The 25703-nt window shown below is 44.6% G+C and overlaps 1 protein-coding gene across 1 annotated transcript in view; it reads right to left on the bottom strand.

Annotated features, from left to right (window-relative positions):
* SYCP2 (synaptonemal complex protein 2) overlaps positions 1–25703 on the bottom strand; it is a 574037-nt gene that overhangs the window by 123180 nt on the left and 425154 nt on the right. The window contains exon 3 of the mRNA XM_069649839.1: positions 24749–24889. Within this exon, the coding sequence (XP_069505940.1) occupies positions 24749–24889 (141 nt within the window). The remainder of the gene's footprint in view (positions 1–24748; positions 24890–25703) is intronic.

The raw sequence follows: 25703 nt of genomic DNA, 5'->3' as shown, positions 1-25703 counted from the left end.
GTTATGGTAGGCTAAGCAACCATACCTCCCCGCACTGTGCACTGCTAACACTAACACCCAGGACATGAAAGATGGCATCACATGTCATTGATGACAACACTGATGATAAAACATATGTAGCCCCTTTGTTTTTATTCACTGATATATATATGTGTGTATATTCAGTAAAAAAACTTTGTTAAAGGGACGTTATGGTTCACAGTAAAACCAAAATACACTTGACATTCGCTAATTATGGTAAGCTAAGCAACCATAACTCGCGCCACCTACGTGCATCGCTAAGACTAACACCCAGGAGATCAAAGATGACATCACAAATGTCATTGATGACATCACTGATGACATCACATGTGCATGTACTTTTCATGCAATAACTGTCTTATTATAATGTTGATAAAAAAACTGTCAAGGATCATTGGAACCTTCACCATTTCCTAGTGAACCATCCCCAAACCTTCAAGAAGAAAATAAACGTTTTGATGAAACATACATCCCTTCATCCCCTCAACCAGCCCGTGTTGAACCCTAATTCCCCTATATTCGTGTCAGTATCTGCTTCTCCCTGTATTTCTGTTGATTGAGGTGTGTGTGTGTTTTTTGAATTTTTTTTATATTAGTTGTAGTCCAAGGGTTTGAGGAATTTGTTTTTTTTTTAAAAAAGAGACTTAAAATGTCCGCGGACAGTACACCTGTCCGAGCTAGCCGTAAGCAATAGAATATGGATGTTCTAACAGCAATACACCTACCCGTACCAATGCCAACCAAGATGGAACTGATCTTAGCACGCACCATCTGTTCAAGTTGTGCGTAAATGAACAGAATGGGGCATCCTAAGGACATCATACCTCTCCGTACCGCTCACAAACAAGATAAAACATGTTCTTAGAACACACCAGGTGTCCGGGATGTCTGTAAATGAGCAAAATGGGAGTCTCCTAAGGACACTATACCTGTCCGTACCGTCCGCAGCCAAGATGGAACCGTCCGTAGAACAGGCGCGGCATGTTCGTAGTCAAACAAAATGGAGATGTCCTAAGGACACTGGACCTGTCCGTACAGTCATCAGATCATGTACGCACATGCGCAGTACACCCATAAGTACTGCAAACATTGCGCCTGTCCCTAACTGTCCGTCTCACTTGTGTCGCACGTTTAATTAGTTTCAGGACCCGAACACTGTCCGTAGAAAACTTGCGCGCACGTTTGTTAGTCTGCATTTGCTTCCAGCGGACACTCATTTCCCTCGCGGATGTGTTCAGGACGTCATCATGTGACCGCACCCACGCTGAGCGTGTGGACTAATTTGCGCAGTTTGTCTGCTTCCGCAACATTGCAAAATAACTTATACACACATGGGAAATTATGTTACAGAATAAAATCACCATTTCACATGTCCCATACAATAGCTCTACCTGTGAACGTATTGTTTAGAATTTTTGCAACGCTTTTCAGTGATCAAGATGGTCATGAGCCGCACGGGGTGCGCGGGGTGGAGCCCTATAAACCCCTATAATTTGCCGCACCCCTCCACCCCTATAAATTGCCACACCCCCAAGCTCATCTTCATTGTGCTTCTGGCTATAGCAGATTGAGTTGTGCTGCCTTTACTGCTGTAGCAACCATTAGGCAACTAATCCTTATGGCATCCATGGCTACTGTTGCTTCATTACCCTCAGCACCACCCCAAACCCTCCACCGCCACCACCTCCCCAAGGGCCTGCAGAGGTATATACGGGTGAGGATGTAGAGATCGAGGAAGAAGAGGAAGAAGAGAATGAGGTGGAGGAACTCCGCACTACAAGCACTCGCCGGGAGTCGTGGGTGTGGCGGTTGTTTTCCATTTTTGGGAACGTACCAAAAGCACGTGCGAACCTGGTCAGGTGTAACCAGTGGCAGTTGGTGCTGAGTTGCGGGAGACCTGGTACGTACAGCTTTGGTACAACAACCATGAAGCAACACCTAACTTCATTCAACAGTGTGGACATTCGCAAGGTGGTGTCACGTGAAGAATGTAGTAGATTGAGTTCCTCCACAGCATCCTCTGTATCCGATCCTCTCACCACAAGAGACAGCCCTGTGGGGGAGCGCATCCCTCCAGCTGCCTCACAAGCCATTCGCAATGCTGTTGACCCTTACCTTTCGAAGGTCACAATATTATGTATGTACTGCGACGCAGTACTCTGGAGGGGGGGGGGGTCTTCAAAGTGCTTTTGAGGATAGGGTCACAGAGCACCAGAAGAACTGCCCCCTACCTAAGTAAAGCCCACCCTATATCTTTCTCTCTCCACCTGCCCCTTCTTATCCCCATGGTTGGTGTCCCTTCCTTACCCTCCTTTACCCTCCTCTCCTAGTGTGTCGTGTGCTCAAAAGCAGTAAAGTGGAAAACAACAAAAATGACAAAAGCTCTTTTCAGAGCCGCCTTTCTCAGTTTAACAATAGAACTATCAAGTGACCGTTGTAGGCCCCCTTGCATTTTTGAAAAAGTCAGCGGACAGTCGTAGGACAAAAATGGAGGGTACAAGCGGAGCGAAACCAATGGACATTTCGCTGGGAGTAAGTGGTTGCTCTGAAAAGAGCCTTTTGGTGGTGTTTTGTGTGCTTCAAAAACTGTAGATTGGAAAAAACTGATTGCCAAATAGGTGACTATGAATCCAAAAAAGGTTGCAATGCATTTTGTACATTGCGAAGAAAAATCTCATTGCCAGCATATGTGAGATGAACTCCATCTCTGCGAAAAATGAAAGAGCTGCGAAACAAAATGTTTTCATTGTGGAATGAGGACATGCCAACATCTCTTAGAAAGGCACAAACCGCCTTATTCACACTGTGCCTCGCTTTCTCCATTTGTGGACCAAATGCAGAAGAACGCAGCCATATATGTCTTTGTGCAATACGGGAAAAAGCTATTTGGCAATTTGGAAACATGTCCATGACCTTCGCAAGTCTTTCCTTCATTGCAAATTGCAAAGAAATTCCAGAGACATGGCCTAAACCATTTCCTCTGCAATGAATGATAAGTATATCAGGATGACGCTCTGTAAAGTAGCACAGAGAGGTACCAAGTCCAGCCACCTCATTCCACGCAAGCCATGCCAGTGCACTTCCACATGAGGAAATCCAAGATCTGCACATAGACTGCAACTTTCTGCATGCACTTTCAACCAATGTATCCATGAGTCTCCAAAAATCCAGATAATCTGTTTTTGAGCAAACAAGGCCATGGCTGTCTGGTCTCCTGTCAGGGAGAAGACCTTCTCACTAAATTTCTCTGTTCAGAACACACCCACTGAACTTTACTGACCAATCCCTACCTTCCCACATTCTCATTTGCATGCGTCTCCACCCCAGAATCCCTGTTGGTAAAATGCGCTGCCTGCAAACTACCGCCATGTCCGCGGACACGTACAGGATCAGAGCGTGACGACTGTACATTTAAATATTATTCCCCTTTTCCCCTTTAAGGTGGGCTCTGAAAAGAGCCATTTTTTTTGTTTTTGGGCAGATGCCTTACAGACACCTGTTATTTTGTTTTTTCAAATATTTTTTGTTCTTACTTTTTTTCCTACAACCATTACAGAACCTTCTCCAAAGCAATCCTTCCATTCCAAAAGAACATGGCATTTCTCAAAGAAGATAACGCAACACCATCTGCTTCAAAATAAGCCGCATTACTGGGAACAATGTTATCGTGACTGCAGAAAAACATACCAGCTCGTAACATGAAAGCACGCATGCCGCGATTGATGTTACACCTCGCAATACTTTGATCAGGACAGAAAACAGAACTGTTGTCCCATTTTCCTCTAGGGAGTAACCCAGAAAAAATTACTTTCGCAGTTGGAATGATGTTCATGACTGCTTGAACCAAATGTTCCAAATCTTCCAACAAAGTACGTGAACTGACATAGCCCAAATGGCAAGCACCGTAGTGCAAAAGTACCACATGAGGAGTGGTCATCGTACGCAGGTCTCTGAAAACTTAGAGAATTGCGATCAGTCTCAGCGCTCCACACCACCTCCACTCCTCTCACATCGAAATGGTGTGCCACATGCCCACTTTCGGCGTAGTGCTGTAAACCATGGACAAAAATATCTCCAAGCACCAAAACCCTGACCCTCTCCACCTCTGCCATCTTCAGTATACGCACCGTCTTTCGACAAAAAAGAGCAATGTGAACATCTGATTGGCTGATGCCTACAGTCCCCTTTCCATGCTGGATTTGTTGTAAAAACCCGTATGTGACACACCCTACCCGCAGACAAGCATTGTCTACGTGCGGCACGTAACTCTTAGCCAGTCCTTCTACCCTTTCCACATCACTCACAAATCCAATCCCTCATTGGACACAACTAAGCAGTCACACAACCATCCACCAATCACATTCAACATCTCTACATCTAACTCTGTCATCAAAATTTCGCACTTCAAATGTACTATTGATCACTCTGAATGCAAGTCGCATATCATTGCAAAGCACCTACTTCGAAAACTACTGTGCAAGTGTCACTGATTTCTACATACAGCTCCACGCATGCGCACATGCATGAGTATAAAGTACAGGTATGCATATTTTAATCAGAGAACATGTGCATCCCTTATGATTTTTTTAAACAAATTAATGCCACTAAATCTGCATAGCTAATACATACCAACGCTCCCCCTTTAAGTGCAAGATGTTCGATTTTTCATTGACAAACCACACTAATTCTTACTGTCTCCCACATAACCTATACATACGTTACAACCCTCCCTATTTAGCGTGAAACTCGATTTTCCATTAGAAAATGTCAATTTTTTTACTGTGTACCGCCTACATTAATGCTACTTCCAATGTGATCGTATAAGAAAAATAAACGCTCCCAACTGCTGTGGTGACATCTCCCTCTGAGGGTCTCCCGATTTTTCGGAATCATACTTATAATATGAAAGTAGAGACATTTTTCCCCATCTACTATAATGACCTATTGCTTACAAACCTCTCTGCTATAGATAAAACAGCTTATAAAAAACAAGGCATTTTCATAACCCAAAAAGTGTACTCATTTCTGAAGCATGTTCAACTAACATACTGCAGATAACATACAAAGGCAGCACATAGTGAAGTGAAATGCACACATGCACTGTGTTGAAATATCAAATGAGAATACTCCGACGAAAGATCCAAAATTAACGTGTACAGTAACATCACTGCTTTAAACACACAAAGTTACTAACATCTTCTTTTTACAATCGCAGTGAAGACTACTTTCCTGAAAATCAACAGCACCTACACTGCAAAGGACATATCCGAGGAAAACTGGTCATTCCGCAAAAAAAAGTAAGTACAGTACCTTTATATTCTAACTATTCCTCAAAGAGACTGTGGGTTATTTATTTAATTTGCGCACCAAAGCAAACATTGAATTCTGAACCATTCTACCCACAAATCCCCATTTATTAAACAAAGAATAACAGGCAGAATGGCTCACAAATCCCTGTGTGTTTAGAACTCAAATAACATACAGAAGCCTTAGAATGTTAGTACTAGAAAACAAATAGCTGTTTCAATGTTATGCCATTACGTTTACTATTAATGCATCTCCTCACCACTAGCCCACTTGTACTCTCATCTGAAGCACATTGTTGTAGTATACAAACAGAAAAATAGCTTTTGCAAATCATTGTAAGAGGCCAATGCACATTCTCACACCACCACAAAGAGCTTCCCCATCAAACACATGCACACAGCACACATACACTCTACAACAGACCAAACCATGCCTTCTTTTTTTCAACAGACCCCAAAGAATGCCTACCAAAAAGCAAGTACGTAGAAAGGAATGCAGAAGTAGAGCAAATAAAAATAAAATTGTCCAACCTAAGCATCCATCTGTAGCAGAGTTTGTAGAGAACTTTGGAACAAAACAGCTAATACAGTCGTTTAGCGAAACAAAGGAAGCTTCAACTACTGAAACCTTACCTCCTCCATCAAAATGTGGCACGAAACACAAAACTCTTCACAAAGAATCGGCTACCAGTACTGCTAACAATGCTCCTATTAATCCTGATATAGTAACAAGAACCCATAGTAAAAAAAGTATTTTAGCAAAAATGTTTAGCCACAGAGTCCTTCTGAATCTAATAAGAGGACCGAAATCATCCCCAAACCTTAAAACCTACCATAGAAAATGTATCGTACAAGCTCTCGTGGACAGTGCAATCCTTCTCAAAAGGAAGTTGTTTATATTAGTGTTAAATAGGATGAAACCACTAACAAAACTAAGTACCAAACTACAAAAGAAACTTATCAATAAACGGAATGTGAACAAAAATAACTTCTTACATATTTGTGGAGGTGAATGGAGTCACACAACAGCCACAGAACCATATTTTAATGAAGAAGCCTACAAACAAAATCAAACAAACACTATTGCCATCCATAGCAGTGGACGAGGGTATGAAAAAAATCAATACCATCATGGAAGAAGAAACACTGCTTAGAAAAGTATCCCCTGAAAACTCAGAATTACCGCTCAATTCGACTGAACCGGACCATCCAGTATACAAATGGCTGTACACATCAATGTGTACCATTCCTAACAAATCTTTAAAATCTTTACGTCAGTTCCTCAATCAGTATGTGAAAGGTAAAGACAAAATTAAAATGAAAGTGCTGCAAAACATGGATATATGTCCAGTGCGCAAATACACAGGACTACAAGCACATTCATTAGCCTGCATTTCTGGACCTATTTGTAAAAGCACCTTCCATGATATCAAAAGGATATCAATACATCATTCAAATGTAAGAAATCTAGTGTATAAAATATACTATTCTAAAGGTCCAGCTTCAGAATTAGCCAATTTAAATAACAATCTTCTGCATGTAACACCCAAATACCTACAAGAAATTGACTGTATCCAGAGAAAATATTTTGGAAGTGAAAGCCACTTACAAAATGCAATAGTTTTCGAACAGACTAGCAACAATTCTGCACATAGCAACCTTCTATTACACACATACAAAAAAGAAATACTAGCATTTAAAAGTGTGTCGGCTGAAGTACCAAACCATGTGTGTGTGTGTTGCCACAGAAAGTTTTACAAAAGGAACACAAAAAATAGACATAGCATACAAAATAGAAGACAATGAAGATTCCAAATGGTTTGAATTGGCTCTCTACCTTTTAGCAGAAAACAAATATCAAATAAGTGAACCACTAATATGTTGCAGTTACTGCACTTCAAAACTAGACAACAACCAAACTCCTTCACGTGCTATCACAAATAATTTGGAATTGTTCCCACTACCAAAAACCCTGCAACAACTCAATTTGTATGAGAGCATCATAATTCAAACAGTTCACCCATTTCAAACAATTATACGCCTTCACCCAAAAACAGCAAAATGACCTCCCTCTTAATTGGTGAAAGGCATTTGTGGCAAAGTAGTTTATTTGCTATTAGATCTAACAGAAAATGTACACTCTAGGAGTGTAACGTTCAATAGAGCATTCTTTAATTGTCTTAGTAAATGGTGTACCAACAAAAGGCAAAAAAAGTTTGCAACAATTGGTGAATTTACATAAAGTTAGACAATCCTTGCAATATCTAAAAGACAATAACGAATACTACAAGGAAATAAATATTGAAGAAAGCTTAAGGGAAACAACTGAAATAACTCCAAGAGTCATCAGAAACTAGACAATTCGAACTTCTGGATCCTGCTGCAGTATCCACTCTTTTGGACCAGTACACAATTCATCCATTGCATTCCAATGAAAGCATAGATGATGCACGAGAAACTTACCAAATGCGACGATCCAAAGGTTCACCAATGAGCATATGGCAAAAAGTATAGAAGCACATGCTTTTCCACTGCCATTTCCTACTGGCAAAGGTGGAAGATACGATGATAGACCCACTCAGATTACGGCATCAGAATACCGCTCATTACGTGTGTATTCGCAAGATCCCAGATTTAGACAAAATGTGGAATACATATTCCACCTACTCTGTGAAAGTGAACTAGCAACCCTATGTTACGGAGTTACACACATTTTGAAATCTGGAACCCACTTTCAAAATATGTCAGCTACGCAATTAATACAAAAAGTACAAGAAAAAGATGAGGTTTTACAATCAAGTATAACAAATTTGTTTGCAAACATGCGTGGTACAAAATACTGGCTCCGACGGCATGGAGACGTACATTGTATGATCAGAAACCTTGGACAACCGACTTGGTTTGTTACACTAAGTTATGCAGAATATGCATGGGAAGATTTACATGAGTTCCTACGCATATCAAACAACAACAAAACCAACATAGATATATTAATACCTGGAGAACTTTGCTCTCTAGATCCAGTTAATGTGTCAAGATATTTCCATCAACGTTTCATTGCTATGCTACACTTTATTTGCAATAAAAGTGGTCCTTCCTTCAGAGAAGTGCAACACTTCTTTTGGAGAAAAGAATACCAAGCGAGAGGAGCACCACATATTCACATGCTTTTATGGATCAAAGGTGCACCTAAATTTGGTCACAACACTGATGCCACCGTTTTGCAGTTCATCCAAAAATATGTCACTTGTGAAATCCCTTCACAATGGACACAGTGACCTGCATGGGCAGATTGTACAATTTCAAAGACACAAATGTGGAAAATATTGTCGTCGCAAATACAAAAACAAAGGGAAATACTACACCAAATGCCGCTTTGGTTTCCCTAGATCAGTTACAGAAACAGGTGAAGTGAACAACTTCATGTCTTCAGTTCAACATAGTGTTAAAATGTAAATCACCTAAGAACACGTATTACATAAAAAGAACAGAAGAATCAAAATATATCAATGATTACAATGCAATCATTTCCCTCTTACGGAATGCAAACATAGATGTGCAGTACATTGCATACAATTCCACTGCTGTTGCACGTTATGTTACAGCCTACTTAACAAAAGCAAAAAAAACAGAGCTTCAAGACCTCTGGGATGACCTATCATCAGGCAAAACACTATCTCAGAAATTGTACAGCCTAGCCATAAAAATGCTCTCTCATAGAGAATGTGGTGCCTATGAAGCGGCAGATCGTTTAACCGTATGGCTAAGTCTTGGTCCTGCTAAATCTAGAAAGAGAGTTCTGAAATCATATGAGGACATAGAAACAATTGCCAGAAATGATCCCAACAGCCAAGACATTTTAAAAAACAATTTACTGGACACATACTATCCGAACAGGAGTAGCACTTTGGAAAGCATTGGTCTATACCACATAGCTCAAAACTTTGCATACAAAAATTATATAAAACCCGATGAAAGCAAAGGTAGAGTGACAGATTGTGAAGGCAGCTTAGTGAAACTTACCAAACGAAGCTTAATTAATCATGTCAAATTGTCATTAAAAACTCCTCAACAGAAAGAACTATATTACATGTCTCTGCTACAACTTTTTAAACCATGGAGAAAAGAGGAAGAGATACTAGATAACTATGACTGCTATGAAGATGCTTTCAAAGCAAATGAAAGCGCCATCACCAATGTGAACTTTACGCAGTACAAAACAATGTTGCACAATGAACAGCAACACAAAGAAGAACTTCAGGCCCAACTAGATAAGGACTCTTCCAACAGTAGTCAACCTTCTGTAACAGGAAGGCAAGAACCACTAGGACAGCCACTAATAGCAAATGAGGCAGAATTAGCTATGACAGAACTGGAAAACACCATGGGCCTCATTACACGGTAGGCGGTTATTATACACCGTTATTTGCTCTGAAGTCCCTCAACGGGTCCCTTCGTTAAGGACGGGACCCGCTGAGGTACTTCGTAGTAGGCCGGTAGGGGATTACCGGCACCCGTACCGGTGCCGGTAATCCCCTACCGCCTACAGTGTAATGAGGCCCCATGTGTCACTATCAAGAAGATATAGAAGACTTAATTGTACAACAAGCAAAGCTTAAAGATCAGCACACCATTTTTGAAGACGTAACAAAACAAATTGCACATGGTGTACAAAATAAAGAATGTACCTGCCAAAATTACAAACCTATACTGCTGTAAGTCAGTGGTGAAGCTGGGTCAGGAAGAATCATCAGCAAGTTCCTTCAACAATTGACAAACAACAAACTGTCAGCTGTTCCAACTGCCCCCACAGGTTTAGCTGCCTACAACATAGGTGGTGTCACTTTACACCGATTACTACTCCTTCCAGTAGAGCACCAAAACAAATTAGACTATTACAAACTTTCTGCAGAAGCTGCAATGGAACTACGCAGAGTATTAAAACAAATGAAAATGCTACTAATAGATGAAGTGAGCATGGTCTCCAACCTAATGTTGGCTTTGATTCACCTCAGATTGCAAGAAGTACTTAAAACAAACTACGAAGAACTCTTTGCAGGGAAACACATTATCATTTTCAGAGATCTTCTACAATTGATACCAGTGAAAGCTGAACCTATTTTTAAAACCTTAGGACACAAACTCTGCTGTAAAACTGTTGGCAGCATAGGAAATGTCAACCTTTGGCAACCTTTCCAATACAGAGAATTAACAGAAAACATGCGGCAATCTGCACATCTCACTTATGCCAACATCTTAAAAAGTATTAGAGTTGGTGTACTATCTCAAGAAGCACAAGCAATATTGAAAAACCGGCACATTCATGCACTTTATGGCAATAATGCATGTGCTACTGATGTGGAACAATTAGCGCACAAAAATGTCAGTTGTATGGGCTTAATGCCAACTCTTGCAAGCTGTTTCAAATTCAATAAAGCAATGTTAAATAAAGAAATGCAACCAATAATGGAAATTTGTGCCACATACAAACCAGACGTACATGGTATGACACTACCCATGTGTGAGCAAGCCACAACAAGACTAAATAGCTTAGAAAATTCAATCTCCAACTCAGCTGGGTTGGAAAAAAATTTAAAATTATCCTTAAATTGTAGAGTAATGCTTAAACGTAACCTTGACGTGGAGCAAGTGCTAGTTAATGGGGCATTGGGTACAGTTGTTGGCTTTCAATCATACCCACGTGACAACAACACTCAATTTGTCAATATTCGCTTTGACAAACTTTCAGAAGTGAAAAGGATGGGGCGCTCAACTGCTCGATTCCTTCTCTTCAAAGACATGTATGTATGTAGAGAACAATTTTCTCTAACTCTTGCATATGCCGTCACCATTCATAAATCCCAAGGTCTTACCCTAGACAAAGCATTGATAGATATTGGAAACACAGTCTCTAAAGAAGGCATGAGCTACGTAGCACTATCACGCTTACGTACACTTTACGGTCTATTTCAAATCAACTTTGATGCAAGTAAAGTGAACGCTGATATTCCTTGCATTTTAGAATACAATAGACTGTGTTCACTGTACACCCCCCCCATCTGAAACAATATCCTGTTAAAGATAAAGTAAAACGTGGTAAAAGAAAACTAATTCAAACAGAAATGCAACAGAATCTGACAGCAAATCCTTCAAAGAAAACAAAAGAAGCTAAAGCTTCATCAATTACCACAAGCAAAGAAGAAACGATTAGGGAAAACAAACCAGGTACTTCTTCAAAGAAGGAACAGAAACTCAGAAAAAAGCACTCAGATACAGAACTAGCTGGTCCATTCAAATTTTCAAATGAAATTGGTGTAAGTTGCTATGCAAATGTAGCAATGAATATTCTATTTCAATTGCCATCAATTGTTAACAATATTTACTTACACAGTACAGATCAATTGTGTTTGCAAAAGTTAGTCCTTCATAGAAACGCAACCAACAATCCTGACAACATGTACAGTGTTCACGGATTAAGACAAGAATTGGACTACTGTGCTGGAATGGTGAGATTCACTATAAACTCACAAGATGATAAGAATTTCTAATGTACTTACTACAACTACTGGAAAACAAAAGCATACCTATAAATGAAATCTTCCATATTTCATACATGTGGAAACATACATGCACTCTCTGTAGCAATGTGATACAGGAACAAATCCCAAATGAGCGAATTGTGTATGTATCCATACCTAATTGTGAATCCATTCCATTTCAGCAACTTGTACAGAATGCAAACCATGGCAGATTATGTACTATGTGCAATTCAGACAATCGCTCCACCTTACTGATACAAACACATAGTAACTACTTAATACTTATGCTTCTACGTTATACTGCAGATGGTACCAAAAACAACTGCAAGCTGACTGGATTCACACACAGTCAAGTGTCACTTGGAAAGAAAACCTTTACAACAATAGGTATAATCTACCATGCAGGAGCTACAACCAATGCAGGTCACTACACTGCATACATTAAAAAGAAATGTGGATGGTTGAAATGTAATGATAGCACCATTACTCTAAAGCAGAGATTGCCAGCTAATCTTACAAATGCATATTTAATCTTCTTAAAGCCAAAATTTAATAACTAATGTGTACTTCAACATTACCAAAAAATGAAGTGAAAGACTACAAACAGTTAGAATACGCCAACAGGTATCTAACTGCCCAAGAGTGTATAACAACGACACAGATAAATGAATACCATAGATCCGTAACAAGAAATGCACAGTTAGAATACACCAACAGGTATCTAACTGTTAAAAATCGGCAACAAACATAACATCAGAAAGAACAAGGAAACACTCAAAGAAAACAAAGAAATAGTTTGTAGCATAGCAAATAAAGTTTTTTTTAATCCGACAAGGATTTTCTTTTCCCCAGACCCAAGGATTTGAAAAACAAACATAGAAACTGAGCAAAATGCACAGTACACTGTTTTGTTAACTAAATATGAGGGTAAAAAAAAGCTACTGTCTATTATACAATGTAAGGAACAAGTTACTTACCGGTAACTGTTGTTCTCCAGCATGGGTCTGGCATGGATTCACATGCTCATGAATATTCCCCGTCGTCAGGCTGGGAATCCTCGGTAAAGAAAAAATCAGTATCAGTTTCGTTTCTGATCTGTCTTTCGTAGTAGTAAGCAATCACTGATCTCTGCGTCATACTGACCACAGCCAATGACTGCCCTCTACCTAAGCCCCGCCTCTGGCAGCCATCTTCAGATTTGATAGCAGGTGAAGTGGCAGTATGACCAAGTGAAGAGCCGCAGAGGGGTAGGCGGGAGGGTTCGCATGTGAATCCATGCCAGACCCATGCTGGAGAACAACAGTTACAGGTAAGTAACTTGTTCCTTCTACAGCATGGGTTCTGGCATGGATTCACATGCTCATGAATATAAGAATAAATAGCAGTACACACATGCACAACCACGGGGGGTGGCAAAAGGCTCAACATTAAGCATCTCTTACCTCCTCACCAGGCTCACCTTAAGCGAACAGGTTGCGCAGCACTGCTTGGCCGACCCTGGACTCCTCCCTGGAATCCCAATCGACGCAGTAGAATCTCGTGAAGGTGTGCGTCGACCTCCACGTAGCAGCCCTGCAGATGTCCAGCAGGGGCACACCAGATAAGAATACCGCAGTAGCAGCGATCGCTCTGGTCGAATGGGCTCTCGGACGGCATGGCAGCGGTCGGTTAGCCAACGGGTGACAGTGCATGATGCAGCCGGAGAGCCACCTGGAAATAGAAGACTTCGAGAGAGCCTTCCCTTGATTCACAGATCCAAAGTTCACAAACAGCTGTGATGTCCTCCCGAAACTCTTTGTGCGGTCCACGTAGAACTTCAGCGCTCTAGCCACATCCAGCGAGTGCAAAGTCCTCTCGGCCGGCGACGAAGGAGACGGGAAGAAAATAGGTAACACAAAGGGCTAGTTAAGATGGAAGTCCGACGGCACCTTGGGCATAAAGGAGGGGTGCGTCCTAAGCACCACCCTCGAGGCATGGAAAGTCAAGTACGGTGCTTTGCAGGATAGGGCCTGGATCTCTCCCACTTGTCGTGAGGAGGTAATGGCCACCAGGAATGCAGTCTTCCACGAAACCAACTTCATCGGTGCGGAGTACATCGGCTCGAATGGGAGCCCCATGAGCCTGGTCAGCACCACGTTAAGTTCCCACGCCGGGGCCGGGGCCTTCACCGGCAGGAACGACCGGAACAGTCCTTTCATAAACTCTTACCAGTCGATGGGACCACAGGGACGTCTGTCCTGTGGTTCTGGTATATCTGGAGATCGCCGCCAGATGAATCTTAATGGAGGCATGGGCTAGCCCAGCCTTTGCCAGCGATAGCGCTGCAGGAGCCAAGCCTGCAGGTTCAGCGACGCCGGGTCGTGGTGGAAGATGGCGCCAGCTTCTCTGGAGAGAAGGTCCGCGTCCGCCGACAGCTTGATGGGAGGGGACGTTGACAAGTCAAGAAGGTCCGGGAACCAGATCTGCCTCGGCCACGCCGGTGCGACGAGGATCATCCTGCACCGGGACCTCTTGAGCTGGCTGATGAGTCGAAGCAGCAACGGAGGGAACGCATACAGGTATAGGCCGTCCCAGGGGAACGAGAACGCATCACCCATGCTTCTCGGCTGGGGAAACCTGCTGGCGAAGCTCTTGCACTTCGAGTTCGTCGCTGTTGCGAACAGGTCGATTTGGGGTTTGCCCCATCGTCGGAAGAGTTGATCCACCTGATCCTGGCGCAGTTCCCACTCGTGACACGTGCGCAGCTCCCTGCTGAGCGAGTCGGCGATGGTGTTTCTTTCTCCTGCCAGGTGGAAGGGAACCAGGAACATCCCCTGGGCGACCGCCCAGTGCCACAGATCCTGTGCCTCCTTGGATAGGGCTGGGGATCTGGTGCCTCCCTGCTTCCGTATGTAAAACATTGTCGTGGTGTTGTCCGTGAAGATCCGCACCACCTTGCCTTTGAGCGACGGGAGGAACGATTTGAGAGCCCAGAACACGGCTCGGAGTTCCAGGACGTTGATGTGCAGGAGCCTCTCCTCCGGGAGCCAGAGGCCTCTTGCGCGGAGATCTCCGGTGTGGGTGCCCCAAACTTCCAGGGAGGCGTCCGTCGTCACCGTCTCCTGGTACGCCGGCGTCTGAAAGTCCTTGCCCGCCGTGAGGCGCGCTCGAACGCCCCACCACTGGATAGCCCGCCGGAACACCTCGTTGAGGGGGACCCTGTCTTCGAAGGTGCCCGTCGCCTGCATCCAACGGGCGTCGAGAAATTCTTGAAGGAGGCGCATCCGCAGTCTGCAGAGGCGCACCAGGAAGATGCAAGAGGACATCATCCCCAGGAGGGACTTGGACCTCACCCTGGCCACGTCGTGGAGTCTAAATGTGGTGTTGGCGGCTTTAATGAAACCTCCTTTCGAACCAATGTCCTCTTCATCCATGCAGTTCCTATCGTGGAAGCTGGCTTTCTTAATTGCCATTACGTCAGCTAGAAGAGTGTCGGAATTACAAGCATTAGTCATAGACCCTCCATATATGAGATTCTTTAAAGATAAAGTGATACTATCAACTAATCCTACTTTCATCCCGAAAGTACCGACGGTCTATCACAAGCACTCGACCATTGCTCTCCCTACTTTCTTTGCGACACCGTCGTCGACGGCGGAAAAGGCTCTTCATACGCTCGATGTGAAAAGAGCGTTAAAGTTTTATCTGCAAAGAACGCAAGAACTCAGAACTACCAGACAGCTGTTCATTGCATATGGTCCGTTGACGAGAGGAAGGGCAATTTCCAAGCAAGGACTGGCCCGATGGGTCTCGTCGGCAATTGCTTTTAGTCACTCCAAGGCCGGGAGACCCCTACAAGGGCACCCTAGAGCCCATTCCACGAGATCGATAGCCTCCTCCGCGGCGCTATGGGCAGGAATTCCTCTGACAGACATCTGTCAGGCGGCGGCGTGGTCAGTTCCACACACGTTCACACGCCATTACTGCCTGGAAAGGCAGCATGCGGATGAAGTACAGATGGGGAGGGCAGTGCTGCGCCATCTTTTTCAATGAGGTAAGCCAAATGGTGAAACTGTTGTCTTTTACCTTGCCGACGTTTGGTTTTTTCCTTGATGTATCGCCTTTATATAAATATGTTACTGCTTACGTGCATATATATATATATATATATATATATATATATATATATATATATATTTGGACTGGCAGTGGTTTATTTTTGTAATGTATGTTGCATTGCATTCTCACCTCCTTCTTCTAGGATACTGCTATACAATCTATTCTAAGCATGTGAATCCATGAAAGATCCAATGCTGGAGAAGGGAGTAGTTTCTTACCTGTAACTCCATTTCTCCAGCGTTGGTATCTTTCATGGATTCACATGCGCCCACCAGCCTCCCCGAAATGCAATGTGCAGGATATGTGCATAAACAGGTTCCCCCCTTTCTTCTTTGGAGGGGTCGAAATCTGACGGGACCCGCGGGGGCAAGGCTTATATACCATTACGTCCTATGGGGCATGCGTGGACGTCCCCGGGGAGGACGTAGATGTGGATAGGACACACAAGTGTCGGAAGTTTTTTCCTATAGGAAACGACTATATATGTGTACCGAGGGTTCCCAGTCTGACGACGGGGAATATTCTAAGCATGTGAATCCATGAAAGATCCACTGCTGGAGAAGAACAAGTTACTTCTTACCTTGTAACGTTCTTTCGACGGGATGTTCCTCCGACGTATTCCTCATCTTAGATATATCTCCTTCCAGCTCTGCTGGCCTCGGAAAATTTTTTCTCTAGAGGGCGCTGCGCGTCGACGTCCTCCGAGTCGATGTCCTTCGACAGCCGCCGTATCAACGTCATCCTGCCTATAAAGGCCGCGCGCAGCGTCCGTTGCTCAGTTCCGTTTTGTAGCCCACAATAATACTTTCTGGACTAACCAATCACCCTGAAGGAGCGTAAGCTGCATCAACAAGGGAAGTAGAACTGCGGGGATGGATGCGAGGGTCGATGAGGAATACGTCGGAGGAACATCCCGTCGAAAGAACGTTACAAGGTAAGAAGTAACTTGTTCTTCGAAGGGATTGTGTCCTCCGACGTATTCCTCATCTTAGATAGGCTCCCATAGCAGTATTCTATTATCGGAGGAGGGAGTACTGACTTCACGCTGTCTTCTATTGATGAATAGAATGCAGTACAGCCCTTCCAAACCTAGTCTCTTGACTGGAGGAGGAATCCAGATTGTAAAAACGTGTAAAGGTATGGACAGACGACCATGTAGCGGCCGCACATATGTCTTTAACAGGCACGCCTCTTTTGAGGGCCGATGAAGCTGCAATACCTCTGGTCGAGTGAGCCCTAAGGTTTTGAGGGGGCTCCTTCCCTGCCAGTTTATAACATTCCAGAATGGCTAGAATGATCCATCTGGAAATGGTCTGCTTAGTTATTGGTAACCCCAGCTTGTGACCTGTGTAACCTACAAACAGCTGGTCTGCCTGTCTTATCCTGGCTAGTCTACTAATGTAAAAACTTAAAGCCCTCCTAGGGTCTAGCCTGTGTAACCTCTCTTCCTCTTTCCCCGGGTGAGGAGGAGGATAGAAAGATGGTAGGGTAATCTTCTGAGTGATATGGAATTCAGAAACCACCTTTGGGAGGAAATTAGGCTTCACTTGCAGGACAACTTTGTCTTTGTGAAATATAGTATGAGGGGGTTTACAAGAAAGAGCTTGTAATTCACTCACCCTTCTAGCAGATGTAAGTGCTATTAATAAAAACAGTTTTAAGTTTAAGGAATCTTAACGAACAAGAATGGAGAGGTTCGAAAGGTGTACCCATCAGGAAAGTTAGTTCTAAGTTTAAATCCCATAGGGGAACTTGGAATGGTCTTGGGGGATAAACATTGGTTAACCCCTTTAGAAACTGTATTACCAAGGGTAATTTGAAATAGGATGGTTCTTCCGCAGTACGCTTAAAGATGGATAGCGCTGCGAGATAGCCCTTAATGGTGCCAACTTGAAGGCCTGAATTTGCCAAATATAGTAGGAAGGACAAAACCATTGGTGTACCACATGAAAAAAGGGTCGATATTCTGTTCTCTACACCAGCTGCCAAATCTGTTCTAACGGCAGCGGTATAAAGGCTTTGTTGCTGGCCTCCTTGCCGAAAGCAACACCTCCATGACATCATCAGGGAGGTCCCAATCCTTGTACCTCAGCCTTTCAGAAGCCAAGCGTGAAGGTTGAGGGTTTTGATGTCTGGATGGAGAACCTGACCTCCCTTCTGTGAGAGTAGGTTCTCTCTGAGTGGAAGTCGAATTGGAGGGCAGATGGACAAGTCTAGAAGGTCCGGGTACCACGTTCTCCTGGCCCAATCCGGGGCAATTAGGATCATGGTTTGCCGGAATCTTCTCAACCTCCTGATCATTTGAGGAATGACAGGGACCGGTGGGAACGCGTACAGAAGCGGCAACTCCCAGTCCACTATGAACGCGTCTCCCAGAGCTCCTCTCGGGAGAAATTCCCTTGAGCAGAACAGGTCGCACTTCCTGTTGACGCTGGTGGCGAACAGATCTACCTGAGGGGTTCCCCAAAGGGCGAAGATCTCTTGAAGGACTTCCTGAGCTAGCTCCCACTCGTGGGAGACTGTGTTCTGCCTGCTCAGAGCGCCGCTGTCAAGTTCTTCTCTCCGGCTAGGTGAACTGCCGATAGAGAGATTCCTTCTTGGATTGCCCAAAACCAGAGCTGCATCGCCTCTCTGCACAGGTGTAGTGATCCTACGCCTCCTCTTTTGTTGAGGTAATGCATGGCCACCGTGTTGTCCGTCATTATCAGGACGTTCTTCCCTTGTACAGCTGGCAGAATCGCCTTCAGCGCAAGTCTGATGGCTCTCAGCTCTAACAGGTTGATGTGTAGTCTGGACTCCGATGGAGACCAACGACCGCTGATGGTCAAGTCGCTGGCGTGGGCTCCCCACCCCGTGAGTGAGGCATCCGTGACTACTGTTATCTCCGGCCAGGGTTGCCAGAACTGTTCTCCTTTCAGAATGTTCTCCTGACAGGCCCACCACTGAAGGTCTCGAGCCACCCATCCGGGAACCTGAAGAAGATCTGTCATTCTCCCTGAGAATTGTGACCACTGAGTCCTCAGTGCCCACTAGAGGGATCTCATTCTCAGGCGAGCCTCTGGCACTAGGAAAATGCAGGATGCCCTGAGGCCTAGCAACTTCAAAAAGTCGAAGGCTGGGAGACGTTGGGCATGCTGGAACTTGGTAACCATCTGTAGAATATCTTGAGCCCTCACCTCTGGTGGCGAGGCTTTTCCCAGGGAAGTATCCAGGATCGCTCCTATGAACTGGAGTCTCTGCGATGGTATCATTTGTGACTTCTTTAAATTGAGGGAGAAGCCCAGTCTGTGAAAGAAGTGGCACACGTGATTTAGCTGGATCTGAGCTTGTTCCGGAGAAACAGCCCTGATCAACCAATCGTCCAGGTAGGGGTAGACGTGAATCCCTTCCCTCCTTAGACTTGCAGCCACTACCGACATTAACTTGGTGAAGACCCTCGGGACGGAGGTCAGCCCAAATGGCAGCACTCGAAATTGATAGTGAGAGTTGCCAATTGCGAACCTCAGGTATTTCCTGTGTTTGAGATGGATAGGCACATGGAAATAAGCGTCCTGAAGGTCCAGAGATACCAACCAGTCCTGGAACTGAAGGGCCTGGAGGATCTGAGAAAGAGTGACCATCTTGAATTTGTCTTTTCTGAGGAATTTGTTCAATTCTCGCAAGTCCAAGATGGGTCTCATTCCTCCGTCTTTCTTTGGAATGAGAAAGTAAGGGGAGTACCAGCCCTTGTTCCTCTCCGCTACAGGTACCGGTTCTATGGCACCTTTCTCTAGCAGGTCCCACATTTCCTGCAAGAGGAGCTGATCTGGAGCTTTCTGAGAGCTGATCCCCGGTGGATGACTCTGAGATATAAGTAGGAAAGGCAGGCAGTAACCTTGGGCAACTGTTTCCAATGCCCAAGCATCTGAGTGATAGCCTGCCATACCGTCAGATGTTGAGTCAACCTGCCTCCTACAGGTGTCCTGTGAGGGAAGTCCTCAGAGTGGTTTTGGGGCGGCTGATGCAGATGCCGATGGTAAAGAGGCACCTGCTGTTGCTGCGGCTTTTGAATATCTACCCCGTCCACCTTGGGTAGCTCTTCTTTGACCCCTTTGAGCCGGTCGTCCTCTACCTCTTCCGAATGCGGAGTAGAAGCGAAAGGACTTGCCCCTCGCAGAGGTTCCTGTGGGACGAAAAGGAGTCTGACGGATTGCAGATCCTAGGGATTTTGCTGCTGCTTTTGAAGTTTGCAGTTTCTCTAAACTGTCATCCGCCTTTTTCCCGAACACGAAGAGCCATCGAATGGCATGTTCAAGAGCCTGGCTTGCACATCTGGGGCAAAACCCGACTTTCTCAACCAAGTGAATCTCCTGGTTGATGTACTTGCCGCCATTGCTCTGCTGATACTGTCAGCCGAATCAATGCCCGTCTGGAGGGATTCGCACATAGAGTCTTTACCGTCCTGTATAATATTCAGGAATGCATCCCTTTCTTCTCCCTCCGGGATGCAGTCAGCCGCTGTAGAAGCACACTCCCAAAGTGTATGGCTGAACCTAGCAAGGGTGCAAGTAGCATTAACAGATTTTAACGCCATGCTACATGCTGAAAAGACTTTCTTTGCCATAGCATCATATTTTTTATCGTCCCTGTCCTGTGGGACGGTAGGATAAGCCGTCTTGACATCAGTAGAGGATGCTGCCTGTACCACCAGACTTTCTGGGGATGGGTGTTTAGACAAAAACTCTGGGTCTGTAGAAGATACCCTGTACTTTGTAGACAGTTTTTTATTTACTGCTGGTACTACATCTGGGGTTTCCCAGTTTGTCATGATCTTTCTCTGAAGAGCTTTATGAAAAGGCACCACAGGATCCTCCTGTGGGCCTTTGTCAAGAATATCCGTGAGGTCATCTTGTTGGAAAGATTGTGAAGGTGCAGACTACCCCATGAACTCTGTAATCCTGGCCATTAAGGCTCTGTAGGGGGTTTCAGCATGCTCCCCCGGGTCTGGCTTAGCAAACTCCACCTCAGGGGAAGTGTCTAACCCACTTGCCTCATGTAAAGAATCATGAAGATCCTTTAATCTGCGCTCTTCAGAGGAAAATTCCTCTCTAACTGGGGTTACTGGTCCCTGTAACTCTTCCTGTTCAGACAAATCACCCTCTTCTAAAATTGAGGATATAGTTCTCAATTGTTCTGAACTCATAAAGGGAGTAAATCCCATTTCCAAGGCAGATGGTGCCGAACTTGTCATTATTGGCCTTGAAAACGTCGACGCCGACGTCGAAGGCTTCGAGCGTGGCGTCGAAAACAGAGGCGGAGGCCTCGAAGACCTCGACAGAATTGGAATTCTACTCGACAATATCGACGTCGAGGGCCAGGGGATAGTCACTGGATGTGTGGTAACCGTGACTTTTCTTGGCGTCGACGCCGGTGTCGAAGCTGGCGTCGAGTCGACAGACCCGTGTGTCGAAGGTCCCTTCGACAACGGCGTCGAAGACATCGACCTCGACGGAACCCTTGTCGACGGCGTCGACAGACCTTCGAGGAAGGTTTGGAGGTCATAGTCCTGCTCGAGGGTTCGAGACGCGCTCGAGAGGTTTCTTTCGCCGGGTACTGCGACTCGCGGCGTTTTTGACCTTCGGGTCTTTCGACCAGAGCATCGCTCTCGGCAGTCTTCGAGGGGGTCGAGGCCGCTTTCTCGAAGACGCTCATCATATTTTTTCGGAATTCCTCCCATTCAGCCCAGGAACTATGTTTCGTGGGGCAAGGGATTCTTTTTGGCGAAACAGAGGAAGAGGAAGACGGAGAAGGGGATCTTCGACGTCTCCTCTTCGAGTGCTTCGATCTCGAGGAGTGATGAGACCCACTCTGAGACCTGGAGAGTGAATGGTGACGAGGAGACGAATGTCTCGACTTCGTCGATGAAGAAGAAGCTTTAAAAGTCTTACCTTTCTCCAGCTTCCCCCTACGCTCCTTCAGGGCCTTAGCTGTCATGGACATACAGTCCTCCCACTCCGAACAATGGTGTTCAGCTCCCAAACACCACAGACAAATTCTGTGAGGATCGGTCAACGACATCTTTTTCCCACAATCTCGACATTTCTTGAAGCCGGATCGAGGAGTTGTCGGTTCCGACGAGGAAGCCATCGAGTACGGATTGAATAACTCGAGGTAAATAGGATTAATCTGACTAAGAACTGAGCAACGGTATTCCGAGGCACTGAGTAAGCGCGGAAAAACAGAACTGAGCAACGGACGCTGCGCGCGGCCTTTATAGGCAGGATGACGTCGACGTCGATACGGCGGCTGTCGAAGGACATCGACTCGGAGGACGTCGACGCGCAGCGCACTCTAGAGAAAACATTTTCCGAGGCCAGCAGAGCTGGAAGGAGATATATCTAAGATGAGGAATACGTCGGAGGACACAATCCCTTCGAAGTATAATTACAGTAATTTCATACATATGCGAATCTACACGTCTAATCTATGGCAGTAATATGGTGCAGTGGCTGTAGGCTGGCCCTAGCATCTTCGATGTATAACCTACCACCTACACCCTACGCCCAAGCAACCAAGACTAAAGGTCCTACCCACAACCATTGCTGCATATCAAAACCATGGTGCTTGTAATTTGACTACTTACAAGTATACTCTTGGGTGCATGGTCTGCAGCCATGCACCCAAGACGCTAGGATGTGCACACAACCACCACACCACCACACCCATGTTCACTTATAACCTCACTGCTTATGACTTCAGCACCCGAGACTCTGGGTCCTGGCCAGAACCACCACAGCATATCGCACCCATTGTGGCTTCTAATTTCACTACTTATAAAGTTGGTTTTGAAAGCATGGCCTTCGGCCATGCTCCCAAAACGCTACGCCCTCCCCAAAACCACCTAAATGATGTTTCATAGTACGAGTGTACCTATACCTGTGATATGCTGCAGTAGTTGTGGCCACATGCTACAGACTTGGGTGTGAGGCCATAGATTTTTCAATGTATGGGTATGCAGTATATAAAATCCATAGTGGCTTACAACTGCAGTGCTTATAACTTTGTTCTTCGGTGCATGGCCTTTGGCCATGCACCAAAGACTACGTCCAGGCCACAACTACCACACCATATCACACCCATTGTGGCTTGTAACTACACTATATATAAATGTGCTGTTGGGTGCATGGCCTTCGGCCATGCACCCATGACTGCAGGCCCTCCCCACAGCCACCTGAGTGATGTTCAATACTACGAGTGTATCTGTAGCTGTGATATGCTGCAGTGGCTGTGGCCAGGGCCTAAAGTCTTAGGTGTATGCCCATACATATTTCAATGTATGGGTGTGAAGTGGCTTATAACTCCAGTGCTTATAACTTTGTTCTTGGGTGCATGGCCTACGGCCATGCATCCAGGACTCTAGGCCCTGGCCACAACCACCGCAGCATGTCACACCCATGGCGGCATACTAATCAATAGCACACCCATAGGACAAAATAATGCAATTACGACATGTACTCAATTTCAATGTTCGCTAACACCACGCGTGTCCTTAGAACAGTTTCAAGTTGCCTGTGCACAGCACGGACTGAAATACTACCCTTATTAGACCCCTCATTTTCTGCACGTACAAACATCCCGAACAAGGCGGGCATAGAGAATACATCATTAACACCTACCGCCTGAACAAATACAGTTGTTCACCCATCTCTTACTATCTGAACCTCCCCAAGCAATATGACAGAGCAAAATAGTTTTCGAAATAGCATGTTGCCGCTGGTCGCCACTGCGCCGTCGGCGGATCCAAGATGTCGGGCGCATCCAAACAATCTGACGCAGAACACATCTCACTCCAGCCAATCGGCAGAGACATCGCGTGTCCGCGGTCATGACTCCAGCCCCTTATCCAATTGGTATCTTGACCGCGGAGCGAACAGGGAAGTGTGACCGCAGAGCGGACATAGATATCACTAATTTTTTTAGACCTACTTTTTGGTAATTTTAAAGAAAGGTACTGCACGGATTGTCACCAAATCTACAAAGGCACGCTTTTGGGACCAAGCACCTGCCCCTGCTGCAAATTTGGTGAAAATCCGTCCAGCGGTTTGGCCTGTAGCCGTGCGCAAAGTGTTTCCCCCTATAACTACCCCCCCCCCCCACCCCCCAGACGAATCCTCACCAACTTTTGCAAAACTTCAGAGTGGCCCATATACTTTTTTTGCAAAGTTTGGTGAGGATTCGTCCAGGGGGAGCGGAGTTATAGGCCGCCCAAAAAGTGCTCTTCCTATGGAAACCGCAACTTAACCATAACTACACAGCCACTACTGTGGCTGTGTAATGTATATACACAATCAATATTGCATTGTTTCACAAACACCAACATACACCTGAGAGAAAATGTTGATTTGCTCAATGTAAACCTATACACTGTAAACCAACTTGTACTAACAATGCAATTGGCAGTGCATTGCGAACAAGTTTAAATAGTCATACATTTAAAACCAAGACGATATCAAAAATGTTATACAAAATGTAAGTTTCTAATCATTTACTGATTGCTGCAGATGAATATGAATGCCAGATGAAGTTCAGATTCAAACAAATTCAACAATTAATTTCTGTAAATATTTCTAAGAAACAATGCTCCATATACAATTGCTTTCATTTTTATGAACTGGTTTGCAAAAGCATCATCTCTGCAGTTCCTAGGTACCTGCGAAAAACATGTTGATCACAACCTCTGTATCCCCAGTATCGATCATACCTTAACATTCATGCAAATGTAAAATGATTATGAAGTTGGCTTACCCTACAAATTAGCTTATCTAACTTGCTGAAAAACAGTTTGCTGCATTTCTGAGTAACATTAGAATAGTGGTCATCTTGCAAAATGTCTTCTAATGGCTGAAATTCTTTTTTTCTTGAGGCATCGTCAATGTATTTTTCCAGCTGTACAAACAGAATAAATGCACATAAGGCAACCTTTGCATATGTACTCCTAAAATGTCAGTAAACACAAAATGGCTAACAATTACTTAGAGAAAAATGGCTTGCTTTAGACGTTCTAGTTCTACCCAATCCAATAAAAGAGGATAAGGCTTGAAAAAACAATGCCGATAGGATAATGTAGAAGTGGTCAAGATGAAAGAGTTACTCGTCTGTGGTTACAACTCTTCAGAGTTGAGATCCATCATTATGTATTCATAGTCTCAAATACTATTTACTATCAGGCTGGAAATCTTCATGAACTACGTAAATATACATACAATGAAAGCAACCTTTAGGAGGTAGCCCATCCACATATTTTGGGCAAAGTACACCCACCAAGGCCATCTTCAGATTTTAGAGTACCTGTTTTAGATGCTTTGTGGGAAGGCAGTAGGTTTGTAAGTGAATTTATGAGAAAAAAAAACAGTCAGGGGAAATTGAGTTATATACCGGCAAATACATTTCCAGAGCATTTGTATCCAATACAGTCACATGGTTTTTAGGTTTGGCTATTACGTGGCTCTAGCCACCTATAAATCCTAAACTACTGACACAAAAATAGCAGCTATAGGGGAGTCGACATGTGAGGAAGGACACACATCTGCAGACGATGATTGGTTATTGGTCTTCCCTGTCACTGCCCAGGGCCATGCTAAGGCCAACTTACCTCCCAATCCCTGACCCTCTCCACCCAAACCACACACTTTGCAGACACTTCTACTGTAATGTCCATCAGTTGCATGTCCCACAGGCCCAGCAGAGAGCTGACACCAGG

The sequence above is a fragment of the Ambystoma mexicanum genome, chromosome 3p (assembly GCF_040938575.1).
Source record: "Ambystoma mexicanum isolate Mex_15411 chromosome 3p, UKY_AmexF1_1, whole genome shotgun sequence".
NCBI classification, from domain to species: domain Eukaryota; kingdom Metazoa; phylum Chordata; class Amphibia; order Caudata; family Ambystomatidae; genus Ambystoma; species Ambystoma mexicanum.
The sequence above is the reverse complement of the archived record's forward strand: the minus strand, read 5'-3'. Positions and strand labels throughout refer to the sequence as shown.